This window comes from Pagrus pagrus (assembly GCF_965226575.1).
Source record: "Pagrus pagrus genome assembly, chromosome: 16".
NCBI classification, from domain to species: domain Eukaryota; kingdom Metazoa; phylum Chordata; class Actinopteri; order Spariformes; family Sparidae; genus Pagrus; species Pagrus pagrus.
Genome location: NC_140200.1, coordinates 6,527,392 through 6,542,845, shown reverse-complemented (window position 1 = coordinate 6,542,845; position 15,454 = coordinate 6,527,392). Strand labels below are relative to the sequence as shown.

Genomic DNA, 15,454 nt, shown 5'->3' with positions numbered 1-15,454 from the left:
ACCATGTCCAACTGAGGATATTTCCATTCACTGTTGTCTTATTACACATGCTCCCTTTTTGTTTTATTTCATACCAAAATGCAGGCAACCGCAGTGACTTAGTCATGACTTATAGCCCTGAACTTCACAAAACAAATTCAAGAAAACCATAGAGACGGTTTACAGTGTTATCAGGCCACTTCAAATGACATTTTATGATCTAATCATTCAGTTTTGTAGCGTTAGTAGCCAAAACAGTGTCATGAGATACTCTCTGGGTGTTCACAATCATGGCCCAAGTTAGCTATAGTGGGAGACTCGGGATGGGAACCATGTGAGGCTTGCTGGAAGACTTTTATAACCCAGTGATGGAATCGGTTACTTGATAGAAAATCAAATTGGCAATACAAGAAAGATATAAACATTTAATCAACCAATGACTGGCTCTCGGTCAAAAGATGTGAGCACATTGTTTTATAATGAATAGTTTGATGATAGGCTTGGGCCTATAAACATTTTTCACAACATCGACCAGCTGTGTGATTCTTCACACTTTATGATGTGGTATTTTAACTATTCATTTATTGCTCCTATAAGTATTACCAGAAGATGCATTTCTTTAATATGGTGAGTCTTGTAATTCCCTGTTGGATGGGCCAGATGCTTAGCTTTACAAAACTCAACTTAACTCAGTTAAACTAAATTGGTAGGTATCTGAAATCCAACTGCTCATACAGGAATATCTGAATCAGTTGTGTTTTACTCACTGAAGAGAAACAAGATGAAAATAATGATGTTATATCTTTTAAACACACTCCTTCTGCTCTCTTTCTCTACAGATTGAGATCCTGACCTACTGCCAGCTGACGTCGCGACAAAGGTTGCTCTACCAGGCTCTGAGGAACAAGATCTCTATTGAGGATCTGCTGCAGTCCTCCATGGGCACGGCCCAGCAGTCCCACAGCACCACCTCGTCCCTCATGAACCTGGTCATGCAGTTCAGGAAGGTACGAGCTGTGGCCTGCGTTCAATTGTCCCTTTTGGTTTTCGGCACAAAAATCGAATAAAGTACAACAGTTTGGATTATTTTTGTCAGAAGCAGCAGCCGCGATGATTGATCACAGTTATTAGTTGTAATGATTTCAGGAAGTATCGTGTCTGAATCTGAAATTCAGCATGAATAGTTAAACAATGAATTGGCAGTCTAGGAACAAGCATGAGTAGCGCCAGCTTCCCTGCTTTTCTTTACTAAATCCACCGTCTTGTGTCTGCCTGTGTGTAGGTGTGTAACCACCCTGACTTGTTTGAGCGCCAGGAGACACGCTCTCCTTTCCACATGTCCCTCAAGCCCTACATCATGTCCAAGTTCCTGTACCGTCATGGCCTCCTCCACGCACACAACCAGGCCAAAAACAAGTAAGTACTTCCACACGAAAGAACTCACAGACTCACTCAACGACAGGGAACATCCAATACAAACAGTTTTAGTGGACATTTGTTGATTTGGGAGTCGCAGCGGGCTATTATCTCAATTATAGCTATTAACAGAATCGCTCTGGGTCGGATTTTGCTTTTTCTCACATTGAGTGACGTAACTTTTGTCCATCACGACTTCCTCCGCAGATTACTTCAAGTGCTGTTGTCTCCCTTCTCTCCAAACCACATCCAGCAGTCGCTCTTTCATAGAAAAGGTGAGCACGTATGAAGCTGTGTACACAAAGCTCTTGATGGAAACCAGAAGTTTGTTTACTCATCTGAGTGGATCTCTTTCACTTGACTTTCATTGCTCAGATTCGCCCCAGCTCCTCCCTCCCCCAGCCTATTTCACCTTGTTTGTTATTTCTCTTGTTTTTCTTGTCTTTGTTTCATCTCGTATCCTTCATTCTGTATTCTGTTTCTTACTGTTCCAGGTGACGACAAAGGAAGCTGTTTCTCCTTCCTGCGCTTCATCGACGTGTCCCCGGCTGAGATGTCCAATCTCATGCTGCAAGGCACCTTAGTGAGGTAGGCTTTTAAGTTTCTCTCTTCAGATCTGTTTTCTCTTTTTGTTTTCGTTTGAAAGATGTCAGATAAGATGGCTCAGGGAGTCAAAAGAACCCGTCCAAATGTATCTTAGCAGGATGCCAAAAGTAGCAGAACTCTTTTTAAAGTGTTTCTATGAAAACTCTTGTTCTAACTTCAGTTTTCCTCTCCTGCCTCCTGCTTCCTTCTTCCACAGATGGTTAGCTCTTTTTCTGTCCCTTAAAGCTGCGTATCGGCTCCACGATCGGCGCCTGTTCGGCCTTGAAGAAGAGAGTCGGGAGGAAACCAGAGACTTGCAGGGGGAAGGAGAGAGGTCACAGCCCAGGAGGAAGTGTCTGTCTCGCAAGGACCTGATTCTGTGGCTGAACAGACCCACTAGTTTCCCGAATATGCACACCAGCCCTGTCCTGCAGGTAGGAAACACAGCAGACACAAGCACTCACACAAAAATCTTTGTACAGACGAGCACAGGGGTGTGTGACAGACAGATAAAACTCCAGAAGCGAGCTGTGTGCTTGCTGACGATGCTGAAACTGTCCCCAGAGCATCAGTCAGTGTTTGGCCACACAGCCTGCCCTCTGCCTCGGGTTTTTCTCTCCCTCCTCTGGGATCCAGCGTGGAACCAGATCCCTCTGTAGCCTCGTGACCCAGGAACACTGTCCTCCCTCCCTCTATGTGTCTCCAGTGTCTGTGCTGACCAGCCGTCTCTCTGACATTTTTGAGATTGAAAAATAGTTTTATTTCAGCTTTTTTCGAAACCATTTTCCAGTCAGTTTTTAAGAGGAGGTGCGCATCGATTTCTGTAAGTCTGTCTAGCCACATCCACTGTTTCAGATCAATATGGAGCCCCTTCTGTTTTTTTTTTTCTTATTTAGTCTATTTTCTGTCTTGCACGCTCAATAAACAACAATTTATATTCCACATATCTCCTGTTTGTCAATGCTATGGTGTGATATGACACCAGCTGTTCTTTCAGCACCTCAGAGGCTCTAATGCTTACAGGAAAGCTGATTCTGAGAAACTAGAGTTGGTGTGAGTTAGTAGTACGGTTAGTATGAGTGGTACATTCAAAAACCATTCTGGTCGCTTAGCAGTCTGTGCAATTGTTGCCAACACAGTTCTTTAAATTTTCACTCAAACGCTTTCAGATGTGTTAGATTTCCTGCATTTTGGTGTTTTATTTGGCGATATGGAAACCCGATTTATTACTTAGAAGGACAAAGTACAAATGATAGGTGCCAGTTCAAACACACAGACCGCCACAAAAAAATGTGAACAGCTGCAGCCTGCAGATGCACTACAAGGTCACTGCTGCTGCAGGGATGTTTTAGTCATTCTTCATCCCATCTAGTCTTTCACACAGCAATGAGTTAACCATCACCATCCTCCACTGATTCTAACTTCTTGTGTTGAAAATACCCATGAGAGAAAGCTGTCGGGGTAATTCCATCCTCCTCTTCCTCTCCTGGTCTCATCACCCTGAGTCAGGCAGCTGCCGAACGTCTTAGGTTCCCCCCCCCAGAGCGGCTTAAGGAACGAAAGAGCAAGCAAAACCTTAAGAAGCAACTTCAAATATGAGATAAAAAGAGAAAGTTGCAGACACCTGGAGAGCCAATGCTGTGTGCGTACCGTGTGACCGCACCGACCCCGAGACTCCCACTTGAGCTCCTAGAAATTATTCACCCCCGCAGAACGTCTTTCAGCTCCTCATTTTTCTTTTGAAGCAGCGTGTAGCTGGCACACAGCGCCTCCTCTCTGCTTGGCTCATCGCTCTCTGGCCGTGTACTTAGGAGTTTGGTCGGCGTTGCCTTCAGCTGTCCTGCTGCTGCTGTGAGGAAGTGAGGCAACTCTGAACACCTTCTCGATGTGATTTCACTCACACAGCTTCTGTTTGTCCCAACACGGATAACATCTATTGACATATGTTGGTTAATTGAATTGTCATACTTTGTGTTATATACTTTTTGCAATTGTTTCTAATATTCCAGTGAAATGGAGAACTTGCTCACTCATGGTGGCCATGACCTGAGCTTGCCATTTCTAAACTCTGCCATTAGATGGCACTGTGTATCCACCGTATCTGTGGCGTCACACAGTCACATACACATAACTTTTCCTCTTCCTTTAACACCTACGGCTGCATTATATTCGAATTATTCATCAGTATCTCCTCAGCATCAACCTTTGCTCGAAATGTGTATATATAATGTCCTTGCAGAAAAGATTATACGATCAGGCTCGCAAGCGCAACTAAAATCATTTAAGCTGCGTAATCATATTTTTTATATAACGTTTTAATCATTGAGCTGATATTTTATGTAACGTGTCGGGCGTATCGGCCAACGATACCTTAATATCCTGTGGGAGCAGTTTATAAAAAACAAACATGGGTGCTGCACTCAGTAACCTCTGCAGGCTTCAGTTTGTTTGCCTCTGTTTTGCTGCATTTTTTTTTTTTTATATATATTTCCTCCAATTTGAAGATGTTTTCTTCGATCTCCACAATTCTTGACACAAATCGAAGCAGGAATCTGTGCAGCAGGAGGCGTAACATCATCTGTGATGATTTTGAAATTGCCAGCTGAGATGTAATAGCTGTATTTGTGATTTTTTGGCTTTAATGAAACTGGATACTGGGAAGTAATGTAGATTTGTGTGTGTGTGTGTGTGTGTGTGTGTGTTTCAGGATCTGGTGTTCACAGCCTTCAGGCCGGGCACGATGGGACTCACAGACGTGATGATCCACAGCCGGAACTCTGCCACCTCCTCGCTGCGGCCCTGCCAGTCCGTACCGCCACCCAAGTTCCTGCTAGCCGCCACGCCCAGGGTATGTATGTGTGTGTGTCTGTCTGTCTTTGTGCGTGAGCAGCAAGTGGGCCAATGAAGGCACTCTCGCAAGTCCTCCGTGTGCTTGTTTTGACAGTCTGTCTGTGTGTGTGTGTTTGTGTGGTGGCCCGTGTAAGACAGGGATGCATTTGGGTGGTCGTGGAAAGGGAAGAGGGAAGCGCTGTGCACGGTGCTGTTGTAGGCTTTCAACAATGAGTTACTCTTATCTGTGTGTGTGTTTGTGTATGTCCGTGTGTGTGTGGTTGGGGTGTGGGGGTCACCACTGTGGTTTCCAGCTGCATTTAAAACAAACAGCCTCTAAAAAAAGGGCTTCTTGCTCAGGTTGTTCAGCAGCTGTTGAGCTTGCTCTTGCCTTCCTCCTACACACACACACACACACACACACACACACACACACACACACACACACACACACACACACACACACACACAGAAAACCTGCTGATTCAGTGAAACCAGCCTTCATGCAGCAGTTCCAGTATAGAGCTTTGGGTGGTAAATTTCAGTCAGAGGTTGTGTTTTTATAATTAATAGTTTAATTTAAAAAGTTTGAAAAAATAACCACATGCAAACGAAAGTAATATCATGCATATCCTAAAATCTTCCTTCCCTCTCCACCAGGCAGTACTTTCCTTTGTTTCAGATATAGACAACCCTATCTTTCCTTTCGGTTTCCTAGGTGACAGCAGTTCCCATGGAGCGTTATTGTGACGACCGCAGCGCAGAGTACGAGTGGCGGGTGACGCGCGGCGGAGGGGGCACAGTCTTCAAACAGTGTTTCCTCTACGGCTCCCCTGAACTCGCCTCAGACTGGCGCACGAGGGCCAATACCTTCCACCCACAATGCCCTGGGGGCGTGATGGCGCTTTACCCGCGGCATGGATGGTCATTCATTCGGATACCTGGTGAGGACTTCATGTTTGTGTGTTGTTTCTGCTTTCCTCTTTAGCAGTGTTTGTTTCTTTTTTGTGGCGTCGTTATCAGTCAGGTGGTTGTTTTTAATGGCTATAGTGAATACCAAAATTTGTGACTGTCAGTCCTCAGCAGCAGCGGCAAAACAGACGAAGCTGTCAACAAAAGCTCATAACTTCTGTAATGCTAGACCGTGGTTTGCTTAATCTTCATTTATAATTTAACTGACAGTTTTATCAAACTGTGGATATCCAGTTTTTGACTGAAGGGTGAAACAGGGGCCCGTGGGAGAGGCCAGAGAGGCCAGCCCAGGGTCAGCAGGGCAGAGCCAGGCACATCACCCTCCTCTGTCACTGCCTCTGTGCGTCTGCCAGGCGGCCGATCCCTCACAGTCTAATGGACCTGCCGGGATAAAGAGGCTTCTGCGAGAGTTCACTCGCATAAACACCTGCCAGTCATTTCCATTAAGGTTCGGCGGATCGTGGGCGTACGTGCGCTCGCAAGCGCTTTATCAGGAGCGCTCGGGCTTGTTGAGTTAAGAGTCAGCCGGAGCAGAGCGGGCGCTGATTCTCTGCCAGGGTTCAGATGGCTGATGGATGTCCAGGGTGAGGGGGGCCATTACAGTTTTACAGACAACACTTCCCTTCTCACTGACCTGTGCAGCCCCTCTACCTCTGATAAAACGGTCTCTGTCATGGATCACGATGACTGCTTTCTTTTTGTTTTGTGGTGAGACCGAGATTCCTGGCACAGAAAACAGTTTGATAAGCCTGCAGCACACTCACTTTGGTCATTCTATTACGTTTTGTAATCCCTTAACGCGATACAAAACCCTTTAAAATCCTCAAGACACTCTCCCACAGATTTTAATATTGTATTGCTTGATTTTTGTCCTCTACCCATCCGTGTATACATGTGCTCGTGAGAGTGTTTGTGTGTAAAAGTGAGAAACAAAACAAGTATTTGTGTGTCTGTGTGAGAACCGTCTGAGAGCTCTTGTGAAGTTAAACGGAGGCAGACAAAGCGAGGAAGTTTAGCTACTGGTCATTGTTCAAGTGCTTAGTTAGGTAACACTAATAGATGGTCCGTCTGTGTGTGTGTGTGTGTGTGTGAGAGAGTGTGTGTGTTTGTGTGTCCATTCAAGGAGCTCACACGGGTGCCTGAGGTGTCTCTCACCTCTCCCCACACACTCTCCCACGCTCAGCGGCGTTGCCTTTTCTTCACACACACACACACACACACACACACACACACACATGCAGGCCGAGGAGGACAAGCTTAACCCCTGTCCGTTCCCCGCTAACCTACGGGAGCCGCGAACTGATCTGAAATCAGCATCTAGCCACAGCCTCTCAAACCCGTCTGGTCTCCCACTTCTTTCTCAGCCTCGGTAGGAAGGAAGTGACCCAACACTCCGGCTGCCGTTCTCCGCTGAACACATTGTTGCCACATCAAGGCCCAGATATGTACAGTAGCCTGGCTGAAGTTTCCCAGCCTCCCTCTCCTCTGCTCTCCCAGCACCCACACCTTTTAGAACAAATGGCAGAGCTGAATAACTGTTTGTTTTGAGCGCCATGGCGTGAGTACGGCTGCCCGCTGATATCGATGGAGGAATCTAATCAGAGGACTTATTAGGAATCAGGCCACTGAGGAGGAAAAAACAATTGAGGCTGTAATGTCTTGGGCCTTAGATTGTTTTTATTTGTTTTTGATGTTGTTATGATGTCAAGGACAAAAGTTTTTCATCCATATAGGGATGAATTGGCTCCTTCAGTGATGTTAATATTGTGGATTATGTGATAGCGCCGCACCTCTCTGACAAGAAAGATGAACGCAGGGTATTCTCAGCCCTGCACTGAGCCCATGCAGTCATCTAGTCTGAGCCACCAGGCAGTGACAGCAGAAGAGGAGGTTTTCACTATAATTAGAGGGACATTCCTGTCTTGTTTGTTTGCTAAATTGCTGCAGTTCTGCGGTCGCCTCTCTTTCACTTTTTCCGGAAACCTCACATATAGCAGCAGTCGGGTTGCGTTATATATTCAAAGGGAGGCCCCATTTCATGCTGTTATGATGCGTCAGGTTGAAGGAACGTTTTGAACATGCGTGCCGCAGGATTATTTGCAGAACATTCCAGCGTGACACAGAAATAAACCCTCCTCGCTGTCTGTGTGGCCCCTTGCGTCGCTTTCGGTAATTAGAAGGAGCCGCTCCACAAAATGACGGCCTTCTCACTACAGCGCCGAGTCCGGACTGTTTTTCTAGCTTTATCGTGAGCTGGGAATGGACTGTCACTGCTGAGAAGGAGATGGCAGAGGACTGTGTGTGTGTGTGTGTGTGTCTATGTATCAATCAGACTATGAGGGAGGGAGGGAGAGAGAGGCCAGTCAGGTCTGGCCAAAGGCAGCAGCCCACATCAGGCTGTGGGAAATGCAGTTCTGCCTTCCTGTCCCTTCAAAGAAACTCTGCTCTCCAGTAAAATGGCAGGAAGCTTCCCCCGGGCTCTCTGATAGACAGGCACAAAACAACACAGACGGCCAGCCTCACCACATCACCGTCTGACTCTACCCCTCTCAAGCTGCGTTAAACTGGCACCGGCACCCGTCTGCGGAATTTTAGCAAATTAAAATCGGAACAAAACATCCAGCCAAGAAGTGAGTGAAGGGACGGAGATGTTTTGATTTCCTTGTCCAATTTATGGCCAATAACGTGGCCATAAGAAGGGGAAAAAACAGTTCACTGATACTTAATGAAACTTAATCCAAAAGGAGACTGAAGGGGGAGACATTAGCCACATTATACCTCCGTGATGACATCTTTTGAACATGGAGGCCAAGGAGCATCTAACTCACTCTCTCCCATATCCCGCTAGCTTTCATCTGTGGTGTGTGTCGAGCCGCTGCTGGCCAGGGGTAACTAGCAGTAATCTATCTTAATGACAGAGTTCACAGTGGGCTGCTGTGGTGTGGTGAGATTCCCCCACGAACCCTTCACAGACTGTCTGTCTCTGCCCCTGCTTAACGACTCCTCGAAGGGAAGTGCTCATCTTGCATGTTTGAGCGGAGGCAGTGATGTATTTTGCAAACATACTCCATAGATATATATATATGTACACACACACATATAAATGCAGTCCATCATTCACTTTCTCCCACAAGTAGTCACTCAGACATTTTTTGGTGCTTTCAGGAATTCATGTTTGTCACCTGGCTCCGCTCCAGAGTGGAGATGCTGCGTACTAGATGCAGACAGATCTTCACCGAGCCCTAACAAGACACCCAAAATCTCCCGTTTTCTGTCTGTCGCCTCACTCCCGGCGTCCAAATCCTCCCGCTGGCATCTGGCTCTTAGCTCCGCTGATGCCGCGGCGGCGAGAAAATTAAGTTTAAGTCCGATTTTTGTCGATATGTGCAGAAGCAGCAAAGTAGTGTCGGGCTAATATTTCCATCATCAGCGGTGCTGAACAAGTGTTGCCCATTGACTTATTGATTTCACAGTGTAATGTATCATTATACAGTGAGGGGCTGACGCTCGGTTCGATCGTTGATTCGACCTGCTCTGTGGCCCCCCATCTGTCTCTCTTTCTCACATAACCATCCATCCATCTTCTTTCATCAGCTCCGGACTCTTTTTTTTTTTTTTTTTTTTCCATTCTGCAATCTCGCTGCTGTTCATCTCCTTGTCGATCGCATCTGGCCCACTTCCACCCCGGTTAGGGGCGGCTCCGCTCTTGGCTTCGGCAGTAGCAGCAGCAGCAGCAGCAGCAGCAGCAGAGGGGAAGGGGACAGGACAGGACAGAAGATTCTAGTGGCGTATTAATGAAATTAGCGCCGTAGTTGGTTTGGGAGTATCAGGCGCCAGGCACCAGGGCTGGGCCGGGGTTAATTAGCTGGCAGCAGGCCTCTAATTGGGTCAGGACCGTGTCAGGCCCCTGGCTCTGGCCCTACAGGGATTGGATTACACCGTCAGGGGACAGACAGTAGGGGGAGGGAGAGAGAGGGTGTGTAGGGGGGAGCAGGAGGGGAGAGTGTGTAGTTGCGGAGGAGGGAAGGATGGAGAGAGGGAGCTGGAGGGTGCAGTGGATGTGGTAGAAAGGGGGAGAGAGGAGGGACAGGGGAGTGTAGCCTAATCTGCCAGCAGGAGGTACGGATAGGAGGAGATGGGGAGGGCTGGCTGGGTGAATACCGCTGTTAGACTGGATTGGATTTAGGCGGGTGGGTGGTGGGGTGCTGTGAAAAGGGGGGCAGGGCAGGTGGTGAAGCTTGATATGTGTATCCATAGCAACGGCAGAGTGGTGTGACACCACATGGGATTTGCTTGTGTTTTGGGGTGTGGTCTCAAACGCAGTCCTCGTCCCCGTCAGTCCGCAATTAGAAAGTTGTTTTGTGACCGTTTTTAGTGCGTTTTAATCCCCATTTTCCCTCCAGAGTGCGAGCGGATCTGAGGCTCCTTTCATTCTGCTGCTTCTGTGCAAACTCGTTTTGATTGAATTTCAACCGCGCCAATTCATTTAAAGTGCCGCGTGAGTTCGATGTATATAAATATCCATTTTAATCCCTTTGAGCCCCTCACAATCCGTGTTACATGCACAGTTACTGCATCCAGTTTGCTCACATTTATGACCCATGGTCATGCATTTCACTGCAGCCACATGTAGCTTATAATGTAAGCCATAAGTGTTATGTTGGAGTGAGACAGACCACCAGAGCCCTCCCAAATCGCAATTATTCATTTTCTTGGCTGGGCTTTATAGGGTATGGCAGCGATATTTAGAAATAGGGATTTTCTGTATGCAGCTCTAAATGTTTTGAACTCGGCCACCTCTCTCTGTAAGCCACATCGCTGGGCTTTTAGGGAGTTTTTTTCAAAGTCTTATCATTCCTGTCCTGCGTCTGTTTCTCTGCTTCCTTTTCAATATTTAGCATTGTTTTTGTATCGATCATTTTCTCTGTAGGTTGGTTGTCACTGGGTTTGAAATATGTTAGTGATCCGATGCCGATGGGATCTCCTATATTTTGATCTTTGTGTCCCAGCGAAAGGGGGGCTGGGGCTTTAGCTGGCACACAACGATCAGAATACAGGAGATCCCATCAATGTAGTCAAATGTCACAATGTGGCTTTCTTAAGAAGCAGAGCAGCTCTCCTATTAATGGTCTCCTTCATAATCCAGGCACAAACAAGAGGATTATCCAGACTGACATGTCTCTTCGTACAGAAATAATAGTATCCAACTGCTTAATATGGGATTTTCAGATTTACAGTTTATGCCCTTCAAGAATTAGTTTAAATACATACCACGTTTAGTCCTTTTTGGCCACAGAAATCCTCTATAGGGGGTTGAACCTATCTTCAAACATGACATTGGAGTCTGGAGGCTTAGATATTATCTGCTAAACAGAAACAGATTGGAGGCAGGGGCTGAGCAATATTGCCTTATATGAGCATTTGCATCTTTGCCAAGTGGTGGTTTGCATTTGGGTGGTTGGCAGTGCGGCCAGCAGCGCTGGTCGCTGCCCTTGACTGAGCAGTGGCCCTGGTTAGGCTGGCACCTGCGGTGAGGAGGCCCCGTCTCTTCTTGACCACAACATCACCGCCGCCGCCACGGTGCTAATACCGCCTCGCTGCAGCCGGAGCCACCACAGACCCCCTTTCACTCTCCGTCGGTCCCTTTCTGTCTGGACCGTTTTCTTTTCTGCTCATGCCTAATCCGCTGCATGTCTCACGCTCTCCTCCTTTTACTTTTCAATTCAGCCACTTTTCTTGACGCCAAGGCTGATTATAGGCCTTTGAAGGCCGTTTACAGTGTTTGTGTATCTCAAGGATTGCGGTGCTCTGGTATCTTGCGACGCACTGAATCGTGCCACAGCAATGTATAACAGCTGCATACCTTACAGTAAATCTAAAGTTAGCTGGATCTGCTTCAGATTAAGTTTATTGTCTCTTGCCATACGTGTATTTTGACTATCTTTTATTATCCTCCCTTTTCCCTTTTCTTCCCTCAATGTCTCCATTTCCTTCGTGGAGTTTCACAATTTTAGCCCACTTCATCTCAATTTATTCACTCGAAACATAACAAGGAATGACAGCAATAGTGGAAAACATTTGTACACCAGCTGTTTGGAGGAAACCCAAACAAGAGAAACAGGCATAAATAAAACTTTGATTGAAAACTCATCCTGTCAACAATTGCACAGGATGAGGCGCGGACCACGTGAGAGCTTCATGTCACGATTATCCCGGCCAAAGTAATTTACGTTTCACGATATCCTGATAGTCATCAATAACAGCGATATGTAAGAAATTAGCCACCTGTCGAATTCATACTCCAAACAAGTAGAATGTATCCTCAGTGTTTTTATTGCGATCCATGAAACAATCTTATTCTGCCCCATGCCTACCCAGAGGCTCTAAGACTGTGTGACCAGGGCTGAATGTGTTTGACAGGCTTACCCACCACTCCAGTGACCTGTAGGTGAGCCCTCCAATCCCTCCCCAGAGTGTTTCCCCTGTTCATCTGTTCTATTAGTTCCTCTTTAACACCTCTACAGGCCCTGACCTTGTTTGGGGGGCTATACTAAAGGGTCACAGGTCAGGGTTCAGCCTGAGTACACATTAGCATTGAATGGTACCGGTTAAAAACGGAGAAAGATCCAGTTGGTTTTGTGAGTCTTGTAATGATTGTCTTTAAGAGTTTTGAAATGATTTAATCTCGGGGGTTTACGTATAGTGTGGCAGGACGTTGTCGTATGCATGTTTTATCACAGCCTCGGCTTCCTGACCTTGTGTTTTGGATTGATAGCACGTGATTTTAACGCGGTTGGTTACATTACTTTGACAAAGCAAGGAAATAAGACTGGGAAATATTTATAAGGCCAGGTTTTCACTGTGCAAGAGGGCTTGGGAACAAGTGTCCCAGCTCGAGTGCGAGGCGGCCAAGCCTGACTCTCCCTTAGGGACTCTCTTGTAACCCTTGGCTCGACCCTGTCAGCTGACCCTGGACCTGGCCTTAGGTTCTCCCCACTTAGGGTCACGACCCCTTGGTCAAACACCATAGTGTGCCTGTCACTGGGTCGATGGCAGCCCCGGCCCTCTCCTCATTCTGCCATTGTGCCAGATGACGTTAATTCCTCATCAGCTGGACGTGGAGGGAACCACTTGAACAGCGGACCCAGGGTCAGATTGCTCCCCGCTTGGCGGCTGACGAACATGTGACGTGGCGGTGGCAGTAACGTGACCAAGACCAACTGCTAGGCCGTATTTGTTCGTCTTTTGTGCCATTGTTGTGAAATGGAGTGTAAATCACTTTTTCTCCCAGTTTCTCTTTCTTTCTGTCCCGTTCTCACTCTCTCTGCTCTCATCAGCACGTCCAGTCAATAAGGGCACATGCTTTATTTAAACAATCGCCAGATCAGGGACAGATTTAGGAGGATTGATCTCAGGGCTGATCCGCTCTGGTGAAAGGGTCTTTATCCCCGAGAATGCAGCCCTATCGAAGACTTGTATTGATTCGGGAGGAGTTAATAACCTCTGAATTGATCGGCCTGCTTTTCTGTATTCAGTGAGGAAGCAGATGTATTACATTATGATATTATGTAAAAAGACTAAATCTTTGCAGTAAGGGAAAGGAGTGGCATGACAAGCTTGTAACCAATACATGTGCAGGTGTTTTTCATGTTTTCTAACTAACCTTCACCAAAAATGTATTTTTAAATGTCATGCTGGACATCCTGACTGTGTAAAATGAAGTGGAAGCAGCAGTTTTGGTATTTATTCATGTCTTTTCTCTTTCCCTCTTCTAGATAAGGAGAGCCTGATCATGGAAAGTGGCAAGCTCCACACATTGGATGTCCTGTTGAGTCGGCTAAAGTCCCAGGGACACAGAGTCCTCATCTACTCCCAGATGACCCGCATGATAGACCTGCTGGAGGTACAAACACACACACACTCCACTGAAATTAATTTAGATGGTAGATGGTACCATCTACCAAGAATAATCTTTTCTGACGACGTGTCATTCGCATACATCGTTGCTGTTTCAAGCCAGTTGTTAAACCAGTCAGACTCCATCAGCAAGGTATTGAGCTACAGTACTCCTAATCAGCCTGCCTGTCCCTCGTTAGTGCACTCATTAGACGGCTAATTAACAGGTCAGGCCTAATTAGCGGGGTCTCATCTGCAGGGGAGGCAGCCAGATGGGAGGGATGACTGGAAGGAGCGAGGGGAGGAAAGGTGGAGGGGGAGAGATGCGAGTAGGAAGGGCTCAGGGTTAAGGTTAGAGGAGAAAGAAATTCAGAAGACCAAAGTCAGCGTCTTGAAATTTGGAAAAATGCTAAATTTTAATCGAAATGTTTTTAAGGTTAGAAATATGTTTGTTTTCGAATATAATCCTTTAATAATCTGGTGTTTCATGTACACAATCATACACCAAAAACCTTTAAATAATTGAAAATAAGTTATCCCATCATCCGTGTTGTCACCTTCTATTTCTAGCATTAATGTGGATGTGATCATAGAGGCATTGAGAGTTTGGAAGTTTACTCTTAAAAAGCCGTACGTACCCTGAAAATATATATATAGGGAGGGCAGAGAGGGAAAGAGATGGAAAACATAAGAACACATTACACAAAGCCAGAAAAGAGAAAAGCCAGGGTGAGCTTAAGCGACTCTTAGTACTCTTATCACCACAAGATAAGTGCTTTAATGGGCACAGAGTCAACGCAGATACGTCATCATATCGTTAAGGTCATTTATGAACACGGACAGTAAACGCAAAAAACCACTCCGTCACTCTCTGTGTCTTAATAATTTCTGTTTTCGGATAAGTTGAATCTGCGTCACCGCTCTCCATAGGAAAACAATAACGCAGAGCAGTTTCGCCGGCGCTCATGTGTAGAAAGACTTGGCGCAACGCTCCATTGTTGCCTCCGTATTTGTTGCAAACATCGCTGTGGAGCCAAAAGCCTCGAGCATGATGTCATTGGGAATTCCTTCCCCATTCACACGGCGCTGTGCTGTTTCCACAGCCAAACCTTTTGATGGTAGATGGACCCAGCCCAGGTGGTTAAGGACCGTCTTCCTGTGTGTCTGAAAAACAGTGGGAATGCCTGTTGTGCTTAAAGGCCAGAGGAAAACGGCAGCGCTGAGAAGATGGCTTAGATAACGCGAGTCAGTCAGTCTGTGTTAGCGTTCTTCTCACCGACGGTTCACCTGCAGTCGTCTCTCCAGGCTATGAGTGCCTTTTTACACTGTCGGTGACCTCGTACAGTGATGGGAGGCTGAGGCAACATCTCCTCTGCTCAGAAATCCACAAATTAATTCTAATATTCAGCCAGTCTGGCTTCAGTTTTCCTCGACCATATAGAAAAAAAATAAAACAATTCTGCAGATGGAGTTGATTTCCTGAACATGAGACTGTGACTAAGGGACAGAGTGGAGGGGAGGCCGACGCTAATCTCTGTCATTAGCGTCATTGTTTTCGTCGCCGGTCGGCTGCCGGTCCTTCTGGTGACATCACGTCGTCGGGTGATGGATCGCCGAGATCCGGGTGGCCTGAAGAAAAATAACATTGTTGGCTTTCTCTGGCAGCAGCCGATAGCAGAGCCGGACCGCCAAGTCACTGCCTCCCCTGCTTGAGTTGTGTGTCTGCGGCTGCTTAGAAGGCACTTTACTGTACTGCGAGTCTGCGGCTTAGATTACA

General features: G+C 46.6%; 1 protein-coding gene across 5 annotated transcripts in view; it reads left to right on the top strand.

Moving 5' to 3' along the window:
- Positions 1-15,454, top strand: part of ino80 (INO80 complex ATPase subunit) — a 36,353-nt gene that overhangs the window by 9,757 nt on the left and 11,142 nt on the right. For all 5 annotated transcript variants that reach the window (XM_084377397.1, XM_084377396.1, XM_084377395.1 and 2 more), the window contains exons 21-28: positions 819-986; positions 1,262-1,395; positions 1,603-1,670; positions 1,890-1,983; positions 2,198-2,414; positions 4,688-4,828; positions 5,528-5,753; positions 13,557-13,684. In XM_084377397.1, coding sequence (XP_084233523.1) covers positions 819-986; positions 1,262-1,395; positions 1,603-1,670; positions 1,890-1,983; positions 2,198-2,414; positions 4,688-4,828; positions 5,528-5,753; positions 13,557-13,684 — 1,176 coding nt within the window. The remainder of the gene's footprint in view (positions 1-818; positions 987-1,261; positions 1,396-1,602; positions 1,671-1,889; positions 1,984-2,197; positions 2,415-4,687; positions 4,829-5,527; positions 5,754-13,556; positions 13,685-15,454) is intronic.